Raw genomic sequence first — 16,375 nt, 5'->3', positions numbered from 1 at the left:
TAGTTTACACGTTTATAAGAATATTTTACGTAATCATTACTTGCTCTATACTTTTAATTGTTTCTCATGCAATCTTCGTTTCGTTGTTGAATACGTCCTTATGTGGTTGCTTTTATATATGTTATCTGAACAAGTAAACTGTATAACAAGAAAGATATCGAAGTCAAAAGATACCCTCACTATAACAGGAAAGGATGTTTTGAGTGTAGAGGCTTCAAATCAACAGAAAGACGTCAGCATTGAAAAGTTAACAGATATTTATATAAATATCAAAGTATCCTCAGATTTATATAATACCATATTTGGATTGCAGGTTGGATATATAATTTATTACGATTAATTAAGGTCACTATGAATGGTTTTATGTCTAAGAGGCAATATTTAGCAATTTTTTTATTGATTGTTTTTATAAACTATTAATTATTATTATTAATGAATCCGGTTGCTCAACATGATACATGAACTGCTGTCAGGATGTGTATATAAAGTTGGATGAAATATTCGGTACATCAAGTGGTCTTTACGATACATAAGCTCACGTTTAGCTTACATTTTATAGATATCAGAGTCGGTATATTTAAAAAAAAACTTAAACTCAATATTTTATGGGATATTTGACGGAAATAGGTTTTTGGGCATTTGAAAAAATATACTTGTGAAATAAAAATTACCTATATTTATTTCTTTACGTATTTTTTTATACACAATTCTGTATAACTGTTTATGTTGCAATATTTTTTATTATTTGATTACTAATTATGTAATCATTATATTTTCGGAATCAGGAAAACCATTATATTTTATTTAAATAAGTATACTTACAATTTGTGATTCCTCATAAATATGAATACTTTAAAACAACCAAATTTAATTCAATTATAAAAATGTTTAATATTTCATTTCATTACAGATTACAATGTATTTGATGTTGTCAACAGTTTTCTTTATCATATGTATGTATGATTTCGTATCTATAAGTATCCATGTGAGTATGAAATTAAGGGAATATAAGACCGTTATTTTTTAAATATAATATGTTGTTAAATATAATTAATAACAATATACTTTTTTTTGTGTGAACGCACGTAAGCATATTATATAATAGTCTTCTAATGTCGGTTATAAATTTTTACAAATATTCATTTTTTTTTTATTTTAAGACTTGATGACTTGGAAATAATACCTTTATGTTGCGTTGTTAATCGCTCTTATTTTTCAGGGTTTTTTAACATCATCCTCTTTATTTATATTCTTTGTCAGGATATCAACACTACTAATCGCTCTTTGTACCTTGTGTTGGGGGGCGCAAAGAGTTCGGAACAACTTGAATGTACTACGACGTAACCTAGGAAAACTACTTCTAAAAACACTATCTGCAGGTGTATAGTTTTCGTTTGTTCTTTTGTACTAAAAAATAATTAAAGTAGCAGTTCCTAAATATCCCTTTGCTTAACAAAACTTGCCTTTCTGCGGCTTCGCATTGCTGGGTTTGTATACATACAATATAAAATCAAATAATGTAAAATAAAATATAAAATAATATTTGTCAGTATATTTGTCAGCTTTAGCATATATAATCTCGGAAACTTGAAGATTACACAAATTAAATAAAAGCCTTAATGTAACATTTGAAGTGATAGTACATGTATTTTTTTATTTCAGACATGAAGTGTTACAAGGAAATAAAAGATTTCATGCATTTAATATCGAGTCGTCCACTCGCGACACAGGCTTTTGGCTTCATCGATGTTGATATGACGCTGATACCGAAATTCGTTTTATTCTTTACTTCCTACACCGTTACAGTTTTGCAGTTGAATAATGTGGTCTAGTTTTTAATAGATTTTATAATTTGCAACTTTGCAATCATTATTTTCTATAGAAGAAGTTGGCGGACGGGCAAATTGGGTACCTGATGGTAAATGGTCATTGCCATAGACATGATACTCAGAAATATTAAGCATTCCTTACATCACCAATGCTCCACTAACCTTGGAAACTAAGGTGATATGTCCCTTGTGCTGTAGTTACACTAGCTTAGTCACGCTTCAAACTGGAATACAACAATACTAAGCTAATAGTAATCTGTTTGGTGATAGCTTAGTTTGGAGGGGCACATTGGAGTGGATCATCAAACGAACTCATTATTAGAAAATTTCAAGTAATATAATAGATAGTGTATTTTTAAGCTTTTATTATTATTAATCAATTAAACGTATGCCCTTGTGTAATTATTTTATCTGAATTTATTTGTAATTATATTATGATATTATTATTTATGAATAATAATTTGATTAACAATTTATAGCCATATACTGTGAAAAATGCATGCCGTGACTCCTTGTCTGTTATAATTCAATAAACTTCATTATAGAAATGTTTTCACTTTCTATTATTGTTTGCGTTTATTGGTAGTTCTTTAAATACAGTGACAGCCTATGAATGTACCACCTTTATCACTTCATTTCTTCAATTATTAAGAAAGTTATTTAGTTAAATATGATTAAGTACATAAACGCTTTAGCTTTATCTAAAAACGGTATTGAGTTATTACAAACAATATCACATAACGCAATATTCTATTTATTGAATACACGACATGTATTGGTTGAATATTATGTAAAGCATTAATTGTATCGTCAAGTTACTCGTGGACTGCACGGATACAGTAACCCTTAACAGTCTGCATGTGATGCTGCGTTTAACCGCCTCCACTACGGGAAATTTTACTTGACAATCTTTTTTCATACTATATAAGTGAGAAAGTTTGTTATATAATTAAAACATTAATTACGTTAAGTGTTTTCCATAACCTGAGCTGTATCTCGATACATAATAAATTAATAATTTTAACCTAAATGTAATATAGAAATTTCACTAAAACATCGGTCATTTTTTAATTGATTTTCAATCGTCTTATAGAATGTTTTTCTTATATGAAGAATAATCAATGAAAGATAGTACTAAGCTAAAACAGCTATTCTAAGGTTCTCCCATGACCCATGATCGTCAGTTAAGATTCACGCTTTCTTACCACTAGGCCATCATGGCTCATAAATAAATTATATTATCAATAAATACTAAAATTACAAGTTTATAATATAAATACAACACAATAAATACGATAGTAAATAATAGTCCTCAAATAAAACAAGTACTAAGAAAATAAAAAAAAAGTAAGATTTAATAAAGTCCAAATTCATTCATGAATAAAAGTACAATACTAGCTTGAGATCCAATTTTATATTTAACAAAGCAACACGGCAATGACACATTTCGTCAGACCCAAGCAAATATGAGAAGGAAAAGTACGCAACAGGGCTAAGGTACATAATCCTCTACCGGCGGCGAAATTAGCTTTTTCATGTAATAAAGTAAATACAATATTTGGCTCTGTGTATATTTTGTTTTTGGAGATTCAGCCTTTAATTAAGAAACAATACAAGATGACTTATATATTTCGATTAAATTTATCAAAATTTAAAAAATAATTAATGAAACATCAATATAGTTCTACTGGTTAAGAATTAATGAAATAACAAATAACTTTTGTTCGTAACTGTATATTCAACTGTTCACTATGGCATCTGACGACGTAATGCCAAAAGTGGGCGCAGCGCAGCGGTTGGATTGCATAAAAAAAATTCTGATTACTCGGATAGAAAGTATGAATATTTGTTCTAATCTTATAAACTAAAAGGCACTAATAGTAGTGATGAGAAGATCGTCAAGTGGATAACACTTGAGGCAAGCAACTCTGATTTTTACGCGTGTTAATTCATCTCATGCTGCGCGGTGAAAAAATACACAACGAGGAAACCTGTATCTACCGGATGTTATTCTGATCCGACCAACATTGAAGTTATATCTAAAAAATAAATATATTATTAGCCTCTGTGATTAAAGGTAAATTAATGTGGTAAGGAATGGTTAACATTTCTTGTAGTTTTATATTCTTATAGTCTTTTTATTGATAGCACTAAAGCTTGCCAATAGCTACGAAATAGTAGAAATAAAAAAGAAAATTTTATGCCAAATAGAGGAGAAAAAGGTACCAAATTGTTATGTGTTTGCTCTGTTGCAAGCAATATTTATTGATTTTTGTAATATTTGACAAAGTAGCGTATCCATTTTATTTTATTTTATGGTAAACATTTGTATAAAAACTGTAATTAAGCAATAATGTTATTATTTAGAATTACCCAATTTCGGTATATGTTTTGAAATAAAACTAGTTGTAATGAATTTATTTTAAATATAATAAGAATAAAATAAAAAAGGATCAATATATTTACTTATTTTTCTTCCTCATTATTATCTTCATTATATTTTCGTGAACAGAATATCGGTTCTTTGTGAAATAATTATTTCTGCATCCGGAAAGTAAGGCAAAATGTCATTCCAGGAATCCAGACTCAAGCTAAGAATACTCACCTAAAAGAAATCAGCTTAATAAACTGAATGTAATATTACCGTTTATATTATTAAATTTGGCGATACCATATTATAAGTAATATTGAACGAGGCATTTTTAAATTATACGCATTATTTATATTATTGTATATGTATGATTATTGTATATGTATGTGAGCCGAAATGGTCCAGTGGTAAGAATACGTGAATCTTAACCGATGATCGTGGGTTCAAGCCTGGGCAAGCACCACTGAATTTTCATGTGCTTATTTGTGATAATAATTCATCTCGTGCTTTACGGTGAAGGAAAACATCGTGAAAAAACCTGCATGTGTCTAATTTCACTGAAATTCTGCCACATGTGTATTCCACCAAACCGCATTGGAGCAGCGTGGTGGAATAAGCTCCAAACCTTCTCCCCAAAAAGAGCAGAGGAGGCCTTTAGCCCAGCAGTGGGAGATTCACAGGCTGTTACGGTACGGTTACGGATATGTATAATAAATAGAGATATAACAAAATATCACGTGACTACAAAACATGGCACCTTTATTTGGAACATTATAATGTTAACGTGCTTGTAATGATGAGAACTAAGGTTGTTTTTCAAAACTAAAAATGCGATTGATTGAACTTGAAAATGAATATGTGATAGGTTGTTTCATCGTGGTCGAAAGCTCTGTAGTAGGTTTTATGTTCGTTTTTTTAATTATAAGCTATTTCGTCTGCTGCTTATCTGTTAGAAAATTATCAGACCTTTTTGAACGAATGCTGCCAATACAAAAAAGGTAAGATTAGTTTGTAGATAAAAAAATATACATATATATAATATACATATAAAATATATATATATATATATATATATATATATATATATAGTGTTGTAAACAATAAACAATGAGTCAACGTACGTTATTTATATGAAATAATTTTGTCAATGATAATAAACATATTAATACGTATAAACGAAAAACTTACTGACTGACAGCTGGACTATTTGGGCTTTTACGCAGTAGGTTAGCACTAAAGAAGGATTTTTGAATAAAATTGTCACTTAACAATTCTGAATTATTTCAATAGTGAAGCCGCGGGAAAAGCGCTAGTGAATATATAACAGAAGAAAAGTGTATAGTTCAAGCATTGTGAATTACCTTAGTTTCAGCTCGGTAGGAGAAACAATGTGGCAACCCATAGTTTAGGCCTTGCAGTATGCCAAATACATCTCCAGGCCCATGTGTAGTTTCAGTGAGATCTTCTCGCACAGATACTACTGATACGGTTCCTGAAGCCACCCAATGCATGCGAGCCTCGCTGTCTCCGCCTACTACTATATAATTGTCTGGAAAAAAACAATGAAATCAAAGGCGCTTGTTTGAAAATAGAGAACAGAGAGTAAACATAAAGAATTTACCATTTTTTCTTTTAAGTTTATTAAAGAACGTTAGTTCGTATAACGTATAACGTATATATGAAGAGTCGTTCCAAGAACGTGCGAACGTTCGTGTGTACCAAGAGGGTTCCTAGCCCAAAAAACAAGATTTTATTCTTTGTGTTTTTGTCTTTCTATAAACGATCTATGTGGTTATAATATCCGTGCGAAGCCGAGACGATTAGGTATTATATTGATTAAAAAAACGTAGAAATGTTTGTTTCCTGCCGATTAAATATATTTTTTCATATCACGATTTACACCATAATTATACATAGTTTATATCAAGAGTCTCTTCACAGTGATGTATGACTCAATTAACTAACTAATTTTGCTCTATTTATCAATTTCATCATCGCCAACTTCTTATTAATTTCGCACGCATTTTGTTTGTGTTGTTTCTGTTTATATATTATCTATTATAGAACTTTTTGGCAATATCATTTATGAATATATTTTAATTAATCTGATTATTTAATATAAGACCTTCTTATTAAATCTTTTGTTCGAGATAAAAAATAATATGATTACAATATCGCCTACAAAGGTTGTAAATAAAATATAAATACAATTATAAAATTAAATTTATGATGTTGTAATTAATTTTATACAGAGTATACATGGATAATAAATAATATACCGAACTATAGGTTAAAATATAAATTGCGTTCTAAATTTAAATTTTTGATGTCATCATTAAGTACTCGGACTGTTATTAATACTGATTCATAAACAGATTAATTCCATAGAGATTTCATTAAATTTTAATTAAAGTGATTAAAGTAATATTTTTTTAAAACATGTTTTTTTTATATAAAAGTACGTATTATTTATTTTTTGATTTTGATTAATCTATTCGTATTTTGATAGCAGATAATATATATATATATATATATATATATATATATATATATATATATATATATATTATGATTATATATTATAATTAATGTATTTATATAATAGTAAGTATGAGGCGAGTTGGCCCAGTGATTAGAACTCGTATCCCCGAAGCCCAGTCGGGGGACTGGGTTATGTGGGGAAATACGAGGGAACCCATGGGGGGCCATGGAAGCCGGGTACCTTTCTGAAGGTTTGCACTGCGTGCAAAAAAAGTAGTTAGAACTCGTGAATTCAAAACGATTCTCGTGCGTCCAAACCCGGCAAGCACCACTGAATTTTCATGTGCTTAATTTTTGTGATGATGGTGATGGAAAACATCGTGAGAAAAACCTACATGTGTCTAATTTCACTGAAATTCTACACATGTACATCATCCACTAACCCGCATTGGAGCAGCGTGGAAGAAGCTCCAAGAGCAGCGTGGAAGATGCTCCAAAACTTCTCCTCAAAGAGAGGGGCCTTAGCCCAGCAGTGGGCTTAACAGGCTGTTATATTATAAAGTATTTAAGCAATAGTCATTATATACATTGTTTTTATATTTAAAAAAAATATAGTAGAATATATTATATTCATAAGTAAAATATGTAGATGGATATTGAATAGATTTGATTGTATATTTTAGATTCAAAATTAAAATAAAACGATTTCACTAGCAACTCAAAATAATGTACGGCTTAAAACAAACATAGATTTTATTTTCATTGATACAATAAGTCTTATCAAATAAAGGAAATTCTTACCTGGAAAATATATAGAGTAATCTAACATCACAGTGAGCTGACGAAGGAACGGTTCGCCAGTGTGGAATGAAGTTTGACTTTAATATACCCTCAAATAAACTAAAAAACTTTTTCTACGTATAGTCTACTTACTTTTTATTTTAATAATAAAGAATATAATTTAATCGAAACTGTTTACAGCTCTTACAGCTCTTTAGAAAATAAGAAAAAAATTTTTTTTTTCATGATATTCATAAGGATATTTCCTTGTTTTCTAAATAGAAATATTACCGATCAGCGCATTCATCACGATTATATTAGCAATATTTGACCGCGTGCTATGTTAATCGGATTACGACTTTATCCCTCTTATTAATAAAAGTTGTATTGCGATTGAAAACACAATGCTTTGTCTTCTTCTGTCAAATGTTAAATTACTGATGACAAGAAGTGAAATAAACAATACAGCTAATATTATGCGTATTTACAAGCTATACCACGTTTATAACTAGGTCCGTATGATTTATTTTGTCAATTATTATATTATTAGAATTGACTAATCTAATTGAATGTGCCAATATATACAAAAAAAAATAGTCAAATGTCGTTCAAAACAAGGACATAATACTAATAACAATAATTACCTGTCTTCCTCTTTCCGTTACCCAAAGCTGTCGGACATATTTCCAAAACTTCTTTAATTGGTAACCTATAGGTATAACAGGATCCTATGTATTTACATTAAAATTGTAGAAGTTTGAATTATTCTGTATTACGAGAAAAGTAGTTATATAAATATACTTGATTTATTAAAATAACAAACTTTAAATGAATTATACACACTTGACAATTCCTGGTTTTTCAGGACATCAATTAGTTCTTTCGTTGATTTCTCATAACTGTTTAAGACATATTTAGTCGAATACCTGCTTCCCCCTTCCTTCTTAAGTCCACGCGAGCTGGTTCTCGATGTCACCGCCTAACTGTGACATCAATTCCATCGCGAACAAAGAAATTTGGCAACTCCTTTCTTTGTCGCACTTCCAAAAAATGGAATTCCTTACCAGCTCACGTGTTCCCCTCCTCTTACAACCCGGGTTCCTTCAAACGAGGCGTGAAGAGGCATCTTGCGGGCCGGCAAGGCGAAGGCGGCTAGTGCAGAACGTTTTTCCCGTCTGTACTGGCCGCCGTCGCGTTTGGACTCTACTACCACTTACCATCAAGTGTAGTAGAGTCATTTGCTCTCCCGGCGAATATATAAGAAAGAATACGCAACTTGCATGCTAGTTGCTATTACAGTTGCTGCCAACATTTTACCACGTATGAGGTATATAACTAGTGTGAAATATCGATCAAATATATGCTTAATATTAAAGGAGGCTTTGACTCACGTGAATTGACTTATCGATTTCATTATACAAATTGCCTTTAGCGTATCGAACGTAGCTTGTCTGGACATTTAATAATTTTTTTTTTATTTTTTTTTTAAATTCGCCGGGAGGGCAAATGACTCCAAAAAAAAACACTTCAAAAAGTAGAGTCCAAACGCAACGACGGCCAGTACAGACGGGAAAAACGTTCTGCACTAGCCGCCTTCGCCTTGCCTGCCCGCAAGATGCCTCTTCATTTCATTTCATTCTTTTTCTTCTTTTTTTTTGTATGCTACAATTTGAATATCAATATATATAAAAAACTTCTAAAATTTATAGATCAATATGTCATCAATAACAGTAGTATAATTTATGTTTCGTTAAGTTTTGCTTATGTTAATTTGGCTCCGCTTATAAAAAGGATCAATTAAATTTTCAAATTAATTTATTTACTTTCAGACTTTTATTACTTTGCGCAGACAATGTCAAGTGTAATAAGTTAACTGAAATTAAATCAATACATCACGTTGCTCAGTGTCGATTATATAACTTAATATGAGTGAAGTCGCTTTGTCGTGTGTTGAGCGTTGGAAATAAAAATGAAGAAAATCCTAACATTTCTCACCGCTATTGAAATTAGTGTGTCTGTTTGTAGATGTTATTCCTCATTATCATATGTATGGAAATTTTTGAGCTCTATTGGACCAATCTGTGAAATTTCATGGGGTACTTTTAACATAATAACTCGTATTCGTAATTATGAGAGTAAACTTGATAATAATACAATTGCACACATGTTTTACGCTGTTAATCTGGGATATTCCATATTAATTATATTTTTGGCTTTATATAATTCAAAAAAAAATCAAATTCTTTTTGCAAATCTCTCGCAAACTCACGCTTACTTAAATATGAACCCTTTATATCTAAAAAATTTGAACCGGAAGTATAAAACTATAATATGTAATTATATCATTGCTTGTATCGTTTTAGTAACTATACAATTATACCACTATATCAACGATTTTTTCTCTAGTGGCTTAACTGCAATACTAATCAATACTATTGACAATATTCATTTATTTATGCACCAAGTACGTATGATAACACAATGGCTAATTATATATTCACTATTGCATATATTGTCTGACCAACTGGTCGCTTTAACTAGTGAGGTATCGGAAGAGAATACAACGATTATTTCAACGTTTAGTGAGGAAGTTTTAAATGATCCTGAAACCAAATATAACAAGTGGACTGCCATTTATAGGAATATCAAAATTTGTTCAGATTTAATTAACACAATATTTGGCTTGCAGGTGAGAATTGCGAAGAAATTAAAGCTGTTACAATAATGTTTAAATGTAACTTGATTTTTTAATGTCCGGTTAATATCTTAGTATATATTTTTTTCTAATTTTGAAATTGTAATAAATATGAATGTTCTTCACAGATAACAGTTTACCTCGTGTCGAGTTCACTCTTATATATTTTAATTTTGTATGCTACAATTCATGCCAGCATTCAAGTAAGTATTTGTATTAAGTTATATGTACTTGTTATCGATTTATCAATTTCATGCGTTACAAAAATATTATTAATATTTTGTAAAAATCAACGGGACTGTTGACTGTGAAGAGAAAACTAAAATATATAACATGAAATATCTGTATTTGGTGGTAGAACATTGTGCAAGCCCGTCTGGGTAGTTTACCGACTGATCACACATCCTACCGCCAAACAGCAATACTTAGTATTGTTGTGTTCCAATTTGAAGGGTGAGTGAACCAGTGTAACTAAAGCTATGAGAGACATAACATCTTAGTTTCCAATATTGGTAACGCGTTAGCTATTTAAGAGATGCTTGTTATTTAATTTACTTTGTCGTGAAGGATGCTGACATCGCTGCCTTCATATAAAAAAAGATTGAATTATTTTGGGATGTAAGATTCGTCAAAATTACATGATATGTCGTTCCTTTAAAAAATAAAATTGATTGCCCTCAACTCTTATCGATCTATTTGCATGTCTCAAGCTGTGTCCCTATGCGAAAGTGAGAGCGTGCTGGGTTAGTTCACCCGCCATTTGCCAGAACAGTAACACAATATTTCATTATTGTTTTGATATTTAGTAAAGTCCACATTTCACAGGGTTCAACAACACCAACTGGAGCATTTGTTACGATTTGTAAAACATTATTGTTAAATGTAATGATAGTAAGCATATGTCGAAGCGCTCAGCGAGTCCGCAACTGTGTCGTTGAGCTACAACGTCGCTTAGGAAGTCTCCTACTACAATCGGTTTCTACAAGTATGTTTTTCTACTATAAGCTTAGTGTTGCCATTGTAATTAATATACAGCGGATATCACACTAGTTATCGGTAAATTATTTTCTTTTTCTTATCTTTTATATTTTAATTTGATAATAAATTATTCTTTAATAAACCAAGAGAAAGCAAAAAGTCATAATATTCGTTTTCGGAATTAGACAAAAGTATAGAGCTATTACTACGATTATATATTATGTAAAAATAAACAGTTTTGACTCGCCGCAAAAACCTCTCGTGAAATGTCAGAAGGTCATAAATGACATTGACTAAGTTATACGTATATATACAGTCTGTGAATGTCTAAGTGAGTGGGCTAAGGCCTCCTCCTTTTGAGGAGAAGGTTTGAAGCTTACTCCACTACCCTGCTCCAAGCCGGGTTGGTGAAATACACATATGGCAGAATTTCAGTGAAATTAGACACAGGCAGGTTGCCTCACGATGATTTTCTTCACCGTAAAGCACGAGATGAATTATAATTACAAATTAAGCACATGAAAATTAAGTGGTGCTTGCCCAGGTTTGAACCCACGATCACCGATTAAGATTCACGAGTTCTTACCACTGGGCCATCTCGGCTCATTGACCAAAATAATTTTAACATTTGTTGAAATGTAAATACAAACATCAAAATATCATCAAATCACTATAAGTCGGTTGTCAACATATCACGAGTATGTAATGAAGTGAGTCCTTACAAAATAGCACTGTAAAAGACCGACGGTAGTTCTATTAAACCATAAAATAATGATTTATTTTCATTTTCTTTTCAGATATGCAAAACTACAAAGAAACTAAAGACTTCTTGCGTTTAATATCAAATCGACCGATTAGGACACAGGCAGTCGCTTCTATCGATGTGGACATGACGCTTCTGCCTAAATATATAATGTTCTTCACTTCTCACACTATTCTAGCGTTACAGATAAATGAGGTTGTGTAGTTATATTGTTGTAATAATCAAAGCTTTATTGAACGCATCACGTTGTTTGTTGTCTTTACGCAACTTTAATGCGTTCTGTTTTTGTTTTAAAAATAAAAGATTGTGTCTAGATGTTTCATAAAAAATTTAAGCAATTTATTTTAACACATGGCCAAGATGGTCCGCTTGTTTAAGGCATCATAGGAAATCTATATGTGTTGGAGCAGCGTGTTGGAATAAACACCTAACCTTCTCCTCAAAAGGAAAGAACGTGAACCTTCAACTGCCCAAGTGGGCACGTGTGAAACATTTGAAGCTTACCTTTACTTTATTGTTCTTTTACATTAATATAATTGTGTACTTGAGAGTTTGTTAACTATAAGAGTAATTTGGCCATAAATATGGTATAAATGTACTACTAAGAAATTAGAGTTCAGTATTTCATATTTTGATATAATTCCTACAAACATTTTAGTTATGGACAATGTATTTTTACTACAATCACCTTTGATTTCCCTTTATTTTATTCACAATAATATAGTAAAAATTAATACTGTAGTGAGCGTTCTGTGTAACAAAGTTACTTAAATAATATGCATAAAAATCTCAATTCATATAAAAAAGTGATATTATGATTTAATTCACCAGGTTTTCTTGGTATTTGCTGCTACTGTGGTTTCAATTTATTTCACTGGCGAGTAAATTAACATTTGTATATCAAAAAAACATTGATAAACGTTGCGAATTTGTTTAAAATTTATTTTATACTTTGAAGTACATATTCTACAAATAAGTAAAATTAATTATCAATCAACAGCCAATCGTTGTCCACTGCTGAACATAAGCCTCTCCCAAGGTGCGCCAAAGCTCCCTGTCCTCCGCCTTCCGCATCCAGTTGGTGCCCGCCACCTTTTTAAGGTCGTCGGTCCACCTGGCTGGAGGGCGCCCTACGCTGCGCTTGCCGATTCGCGGTCTCCACTCTAGGACTCGTCTGCTCCAACGGCCATCGGTCCTACTACATACGTGACCAGCCCACTGCCACTTCAGCCTGCTAATTTTGCAAGCTATGTCGGTGACTCCGGTTCTTTTCCGGATAATCTCATTTCTGATCTTATCCTTCAAAGATACTCCGAGCACAGCTCGCTCCATAGCACGCTGAGCGACTTTGAATTTGTGGACTAGTCCCGCAGTTAGTGTCCACGTTTCGGCACCGTATGTCATAGCAGGTAAGACGCATTGGTTGAAGACTTTGTCTTCAAACATTGCGGTATAGACGACTTGAGGACTTGACGAAGGTTGCCAAATGCTGCCTATCCCAAGCGAATTCTTCGATCGGCTTCCTTCTCGAAGTTGTTCCTACCGACTTGTATTATCTGTCCTAGGTATATTCACTAACAACTTCGAGAGGTTTCCCCTCGACGTATATCGGTCCCGGCACGACATTCCTATTGAACATGACCTTGGTCTTGTCCAAGTTTATACCGAAACCGACACACCGGGAAGACTAGGCTACGCAGCATTTCGGTGAGTTGTTCCAGCGACTCTGCTATGATGACGATATCGTCGGCAAATCGAAGGTGTGAGATGTACTCGCCGTTTACATTGACTCCATACTCAGTCCAATCCAGCGTCTTGAAAACGTCTTCCAACGCGTTGGTGAACAGTTTCGGGGATACTACATCCCCCTGTCTCACCCCTCTGCGCAGTTGGATCGCCTTCGTCTTACAATCCTGGATGAGGACAGTCATTGTAGCGGTGTTGTACAGACATCTCAGTACCTCGATATATCTCCAGTCGATATGACATCTCTGCAATGAGTCGAGCACTGCCTAGGTTTCGATGGAGTCGAAGGCTTTCTCGTAGTCCACAAATGCCATACACAGCGGCTGATTGTACTCTTCTGTCTTCTGCACAATCTGCCGAACAGTATGGAACATCCGTGCGTCCACGGTGCTGTAGCCTGATCGAAAGCCGGCTTACTCTGGAGGCTGGAACTCGTCAAGTCGTCTGGCGAGACGGTTCGTGACGACTCTTGAGAACAGTTTATACACGTGACTCAGGAGGGAGATTGGTCTGTAGTTTTTCAAGAGGGTTTTATCACCTTTCTTGAAAAACAGTACCACCTCACTCCCGCTCCACGTTTCCAGGGTCTTGCCATGTTGGATGACGGAATTAAAGAGGCTTGCTAGCTCTTTCAGGACCGGAGTCCCGCCTGCCTTAAGCAACTCTGTTGTGATTCCGTCATCTCCCGGGGCTTTGTTGTTTTTAAGCTGTTCTAGAGCCGCCCTAATCTCGCCTTGGTCAATGACCGGGAGCTCCTCGGAGAAATGGCGCATAAGAGGGGCACGCTGGTCATCAATACTGATTCCCACGGGTTTATCCGACCTTAAAGAGAACAACTGCCCATAAAAAAACCTCTCTACTTCTCCGACAATCTCAGGCCTAGAGGTAACGACCCCACCATTTTCAGTTTTAAGTTTTGTCAGACGCGGCCTCCCAAACTTGCGAGCGAACACTGTCGATCCCCGTTTTAGCTCAATCGCAGCCTTGATGGCACGGGTATTGGAGCGTCGGAGATCGCGTCGCGTCAGCGTTTTTATTGTTCGGTTTAAGGCCTTATCTGACAAAAACGATGGTAGTTCTCGTCGTTTTCTCATGAGCTCGAGTGTCTCAGCAGAGAGTTTTGGTACATTGTCTCTTCTCTGTGGCGGAAAACACTTGCGGGATGTGTTTTGCAGTATTTTGACCAGCGTCTCGGTTCTCTCATCAATGCTGCTTACGGTTTCCAACGCGGTGAATTGATTTCGAAGTTCCATTTTGACTAGAAAACCGACACCACCCTGGGAGAGGTTATCACCTTCGCGGAAGTAGAGTAAGTTACCGGACTCTAGAGTTATCGTCTCCTTCCCCTGTCTTCGGACTTCAGATAACCCCAGTATATGCCAGTTTATATGACTTAACTCTACTTCTAATTCGGCGAGGTGATGGTCCAGCCTCATCGAGCGTCCATTGTACGTTGCCATGTGAAGTCGTCTTATATGGTAGCCTGCCGTGAACCGGTGATTCTTAGCACCCCCTGCCTTGCCGATACCGCGACCGCTACCTTAGTCGGGCCTGCCGGTAACTGGGGGCCTTTTTTTGGGCGCATCTGCCATTAGAGAGGGTTTGCCCATACTCGCCGGTCTGGGCAGGCGTGTTGGCGAGCGCAGTAGGGGGGTAAGATGTGTATGGGAGGGGGGACGCTGCTGCCCATCCCCCCTTTTCCCCGTCCCTCAGTCGCCTCTTACGACACCCACGGGATGAGATTGGGGGAGTACTATTCTAAGCCGGTACTCCACGGCAAATTAATTAAGTATTTTTTTTCAAAATGAGTTCTTTATTAATCTTGTTATGTGCCCATCCAAGCCTGCGAACCAGCCAATTCACGTTGGGGCTTTTGTCGGAGCAAAGTATTGTCAGTTACTTCCGCCACAGATAGTTTGTCGCGTAACATAGCGTATTGCAAACGTTGCCCCCCTTTCTGTGTTTGATAGTGTGAATTGTGATAGGATAGAACCTTTAAATAGTTCGCAAGTAAATTCCTGTGATTATTCGAGATCATTCGATACGATTAATTAAAACTTCTTAAATAAAGTGTAATTATTAAATATTGAAACATATTTATCATTTCTTATCCCTGTCACAACATACATAAATATCGGTTACAGCTTTTACTTGTAGTTAAAGTAATAATAAAATATTAAGTGCTCTATTGCTTCGTTCATTTAAAATACAGTTAGTCTAAATTAAAAATTAAAATATTGTAATCTTTATTACAACCAGAAACATACTGCGAATTCGCGAAGTATGAAAATAGTGTCATTATGATATTCCAAGCAGCAATTTGAATAAATATGATTAACTTAGCATATTATAGTCGGTTAGTTCATTAAAAATTCATAGCTTTACGCTTACACCGAATCTGAAGAGAGGTGTTATTAATATCGTTATTAAGCTAAAATGTGAGATGTTTTTGACTTTATAGTCAAAAGATACTTATGCATACCGTTATGTTTAAAATTAGAACGTATGACAAAAAGTATCTTAAGATATATAATAATAATGTCCTCCAAACCGATTTCGGCCACGGCGGCCAATCTCAAGAGAGATTACCCAACTACGCAGGAGATATTATAGTGCACAAGTGTGTGCGCAAACACAGGTGCACTCTCTATTCCCTAACTCTCATAATCCGATGGGACGGCAACACGAAACGACCGGAAAGAATTCAGGCGCAGGACCAACGGCTTTACGTG

At 34.1% G+C, this 16,375-nt stretch overlaps 1 protein-coding gene across 1 annotated transcript in view; it reads right to left on the bottom strand.

Moving 5' to 3' along the window:
- Positions 1–4,306: 4,306 nt before the first annotated feature.
- Positions 4,307–16,375, bottom strand: part of LOC126770751 (uncharacterized) — a 61,027-nt gene continuing 48,958 nt past the window's right edge. The window contains exon 38 of the mRNA XM_050490287.1: positions 4,307–4,434. Coding sequence (XP_050346244.1) covers positions 4,324–4,434 — 111 coding nt within the window. The 3' untranslated portion in view covers positions 4,307–4,323. The remainder of the gene's footprint in view (positions 4,435–16,375) is intronic.

Source organism: Nymphalis io, chromosome 9 (genome assembly GCF_905147045.1).
Source record: "Nymphalis io chromosome 9, ilAglIoxx1.1, whole genome shotgun sequence".
NCBI lineage: Eukaryota > Metazoa > Arthropoda > Insecta > Lepidoptera > Nymphalidae > Nymphalis > Nymphalis io.
Note: the sequence above shows the minus strand (reverse complement) of the source record. Positions and strands in the feature narration are given on the sequence as shown.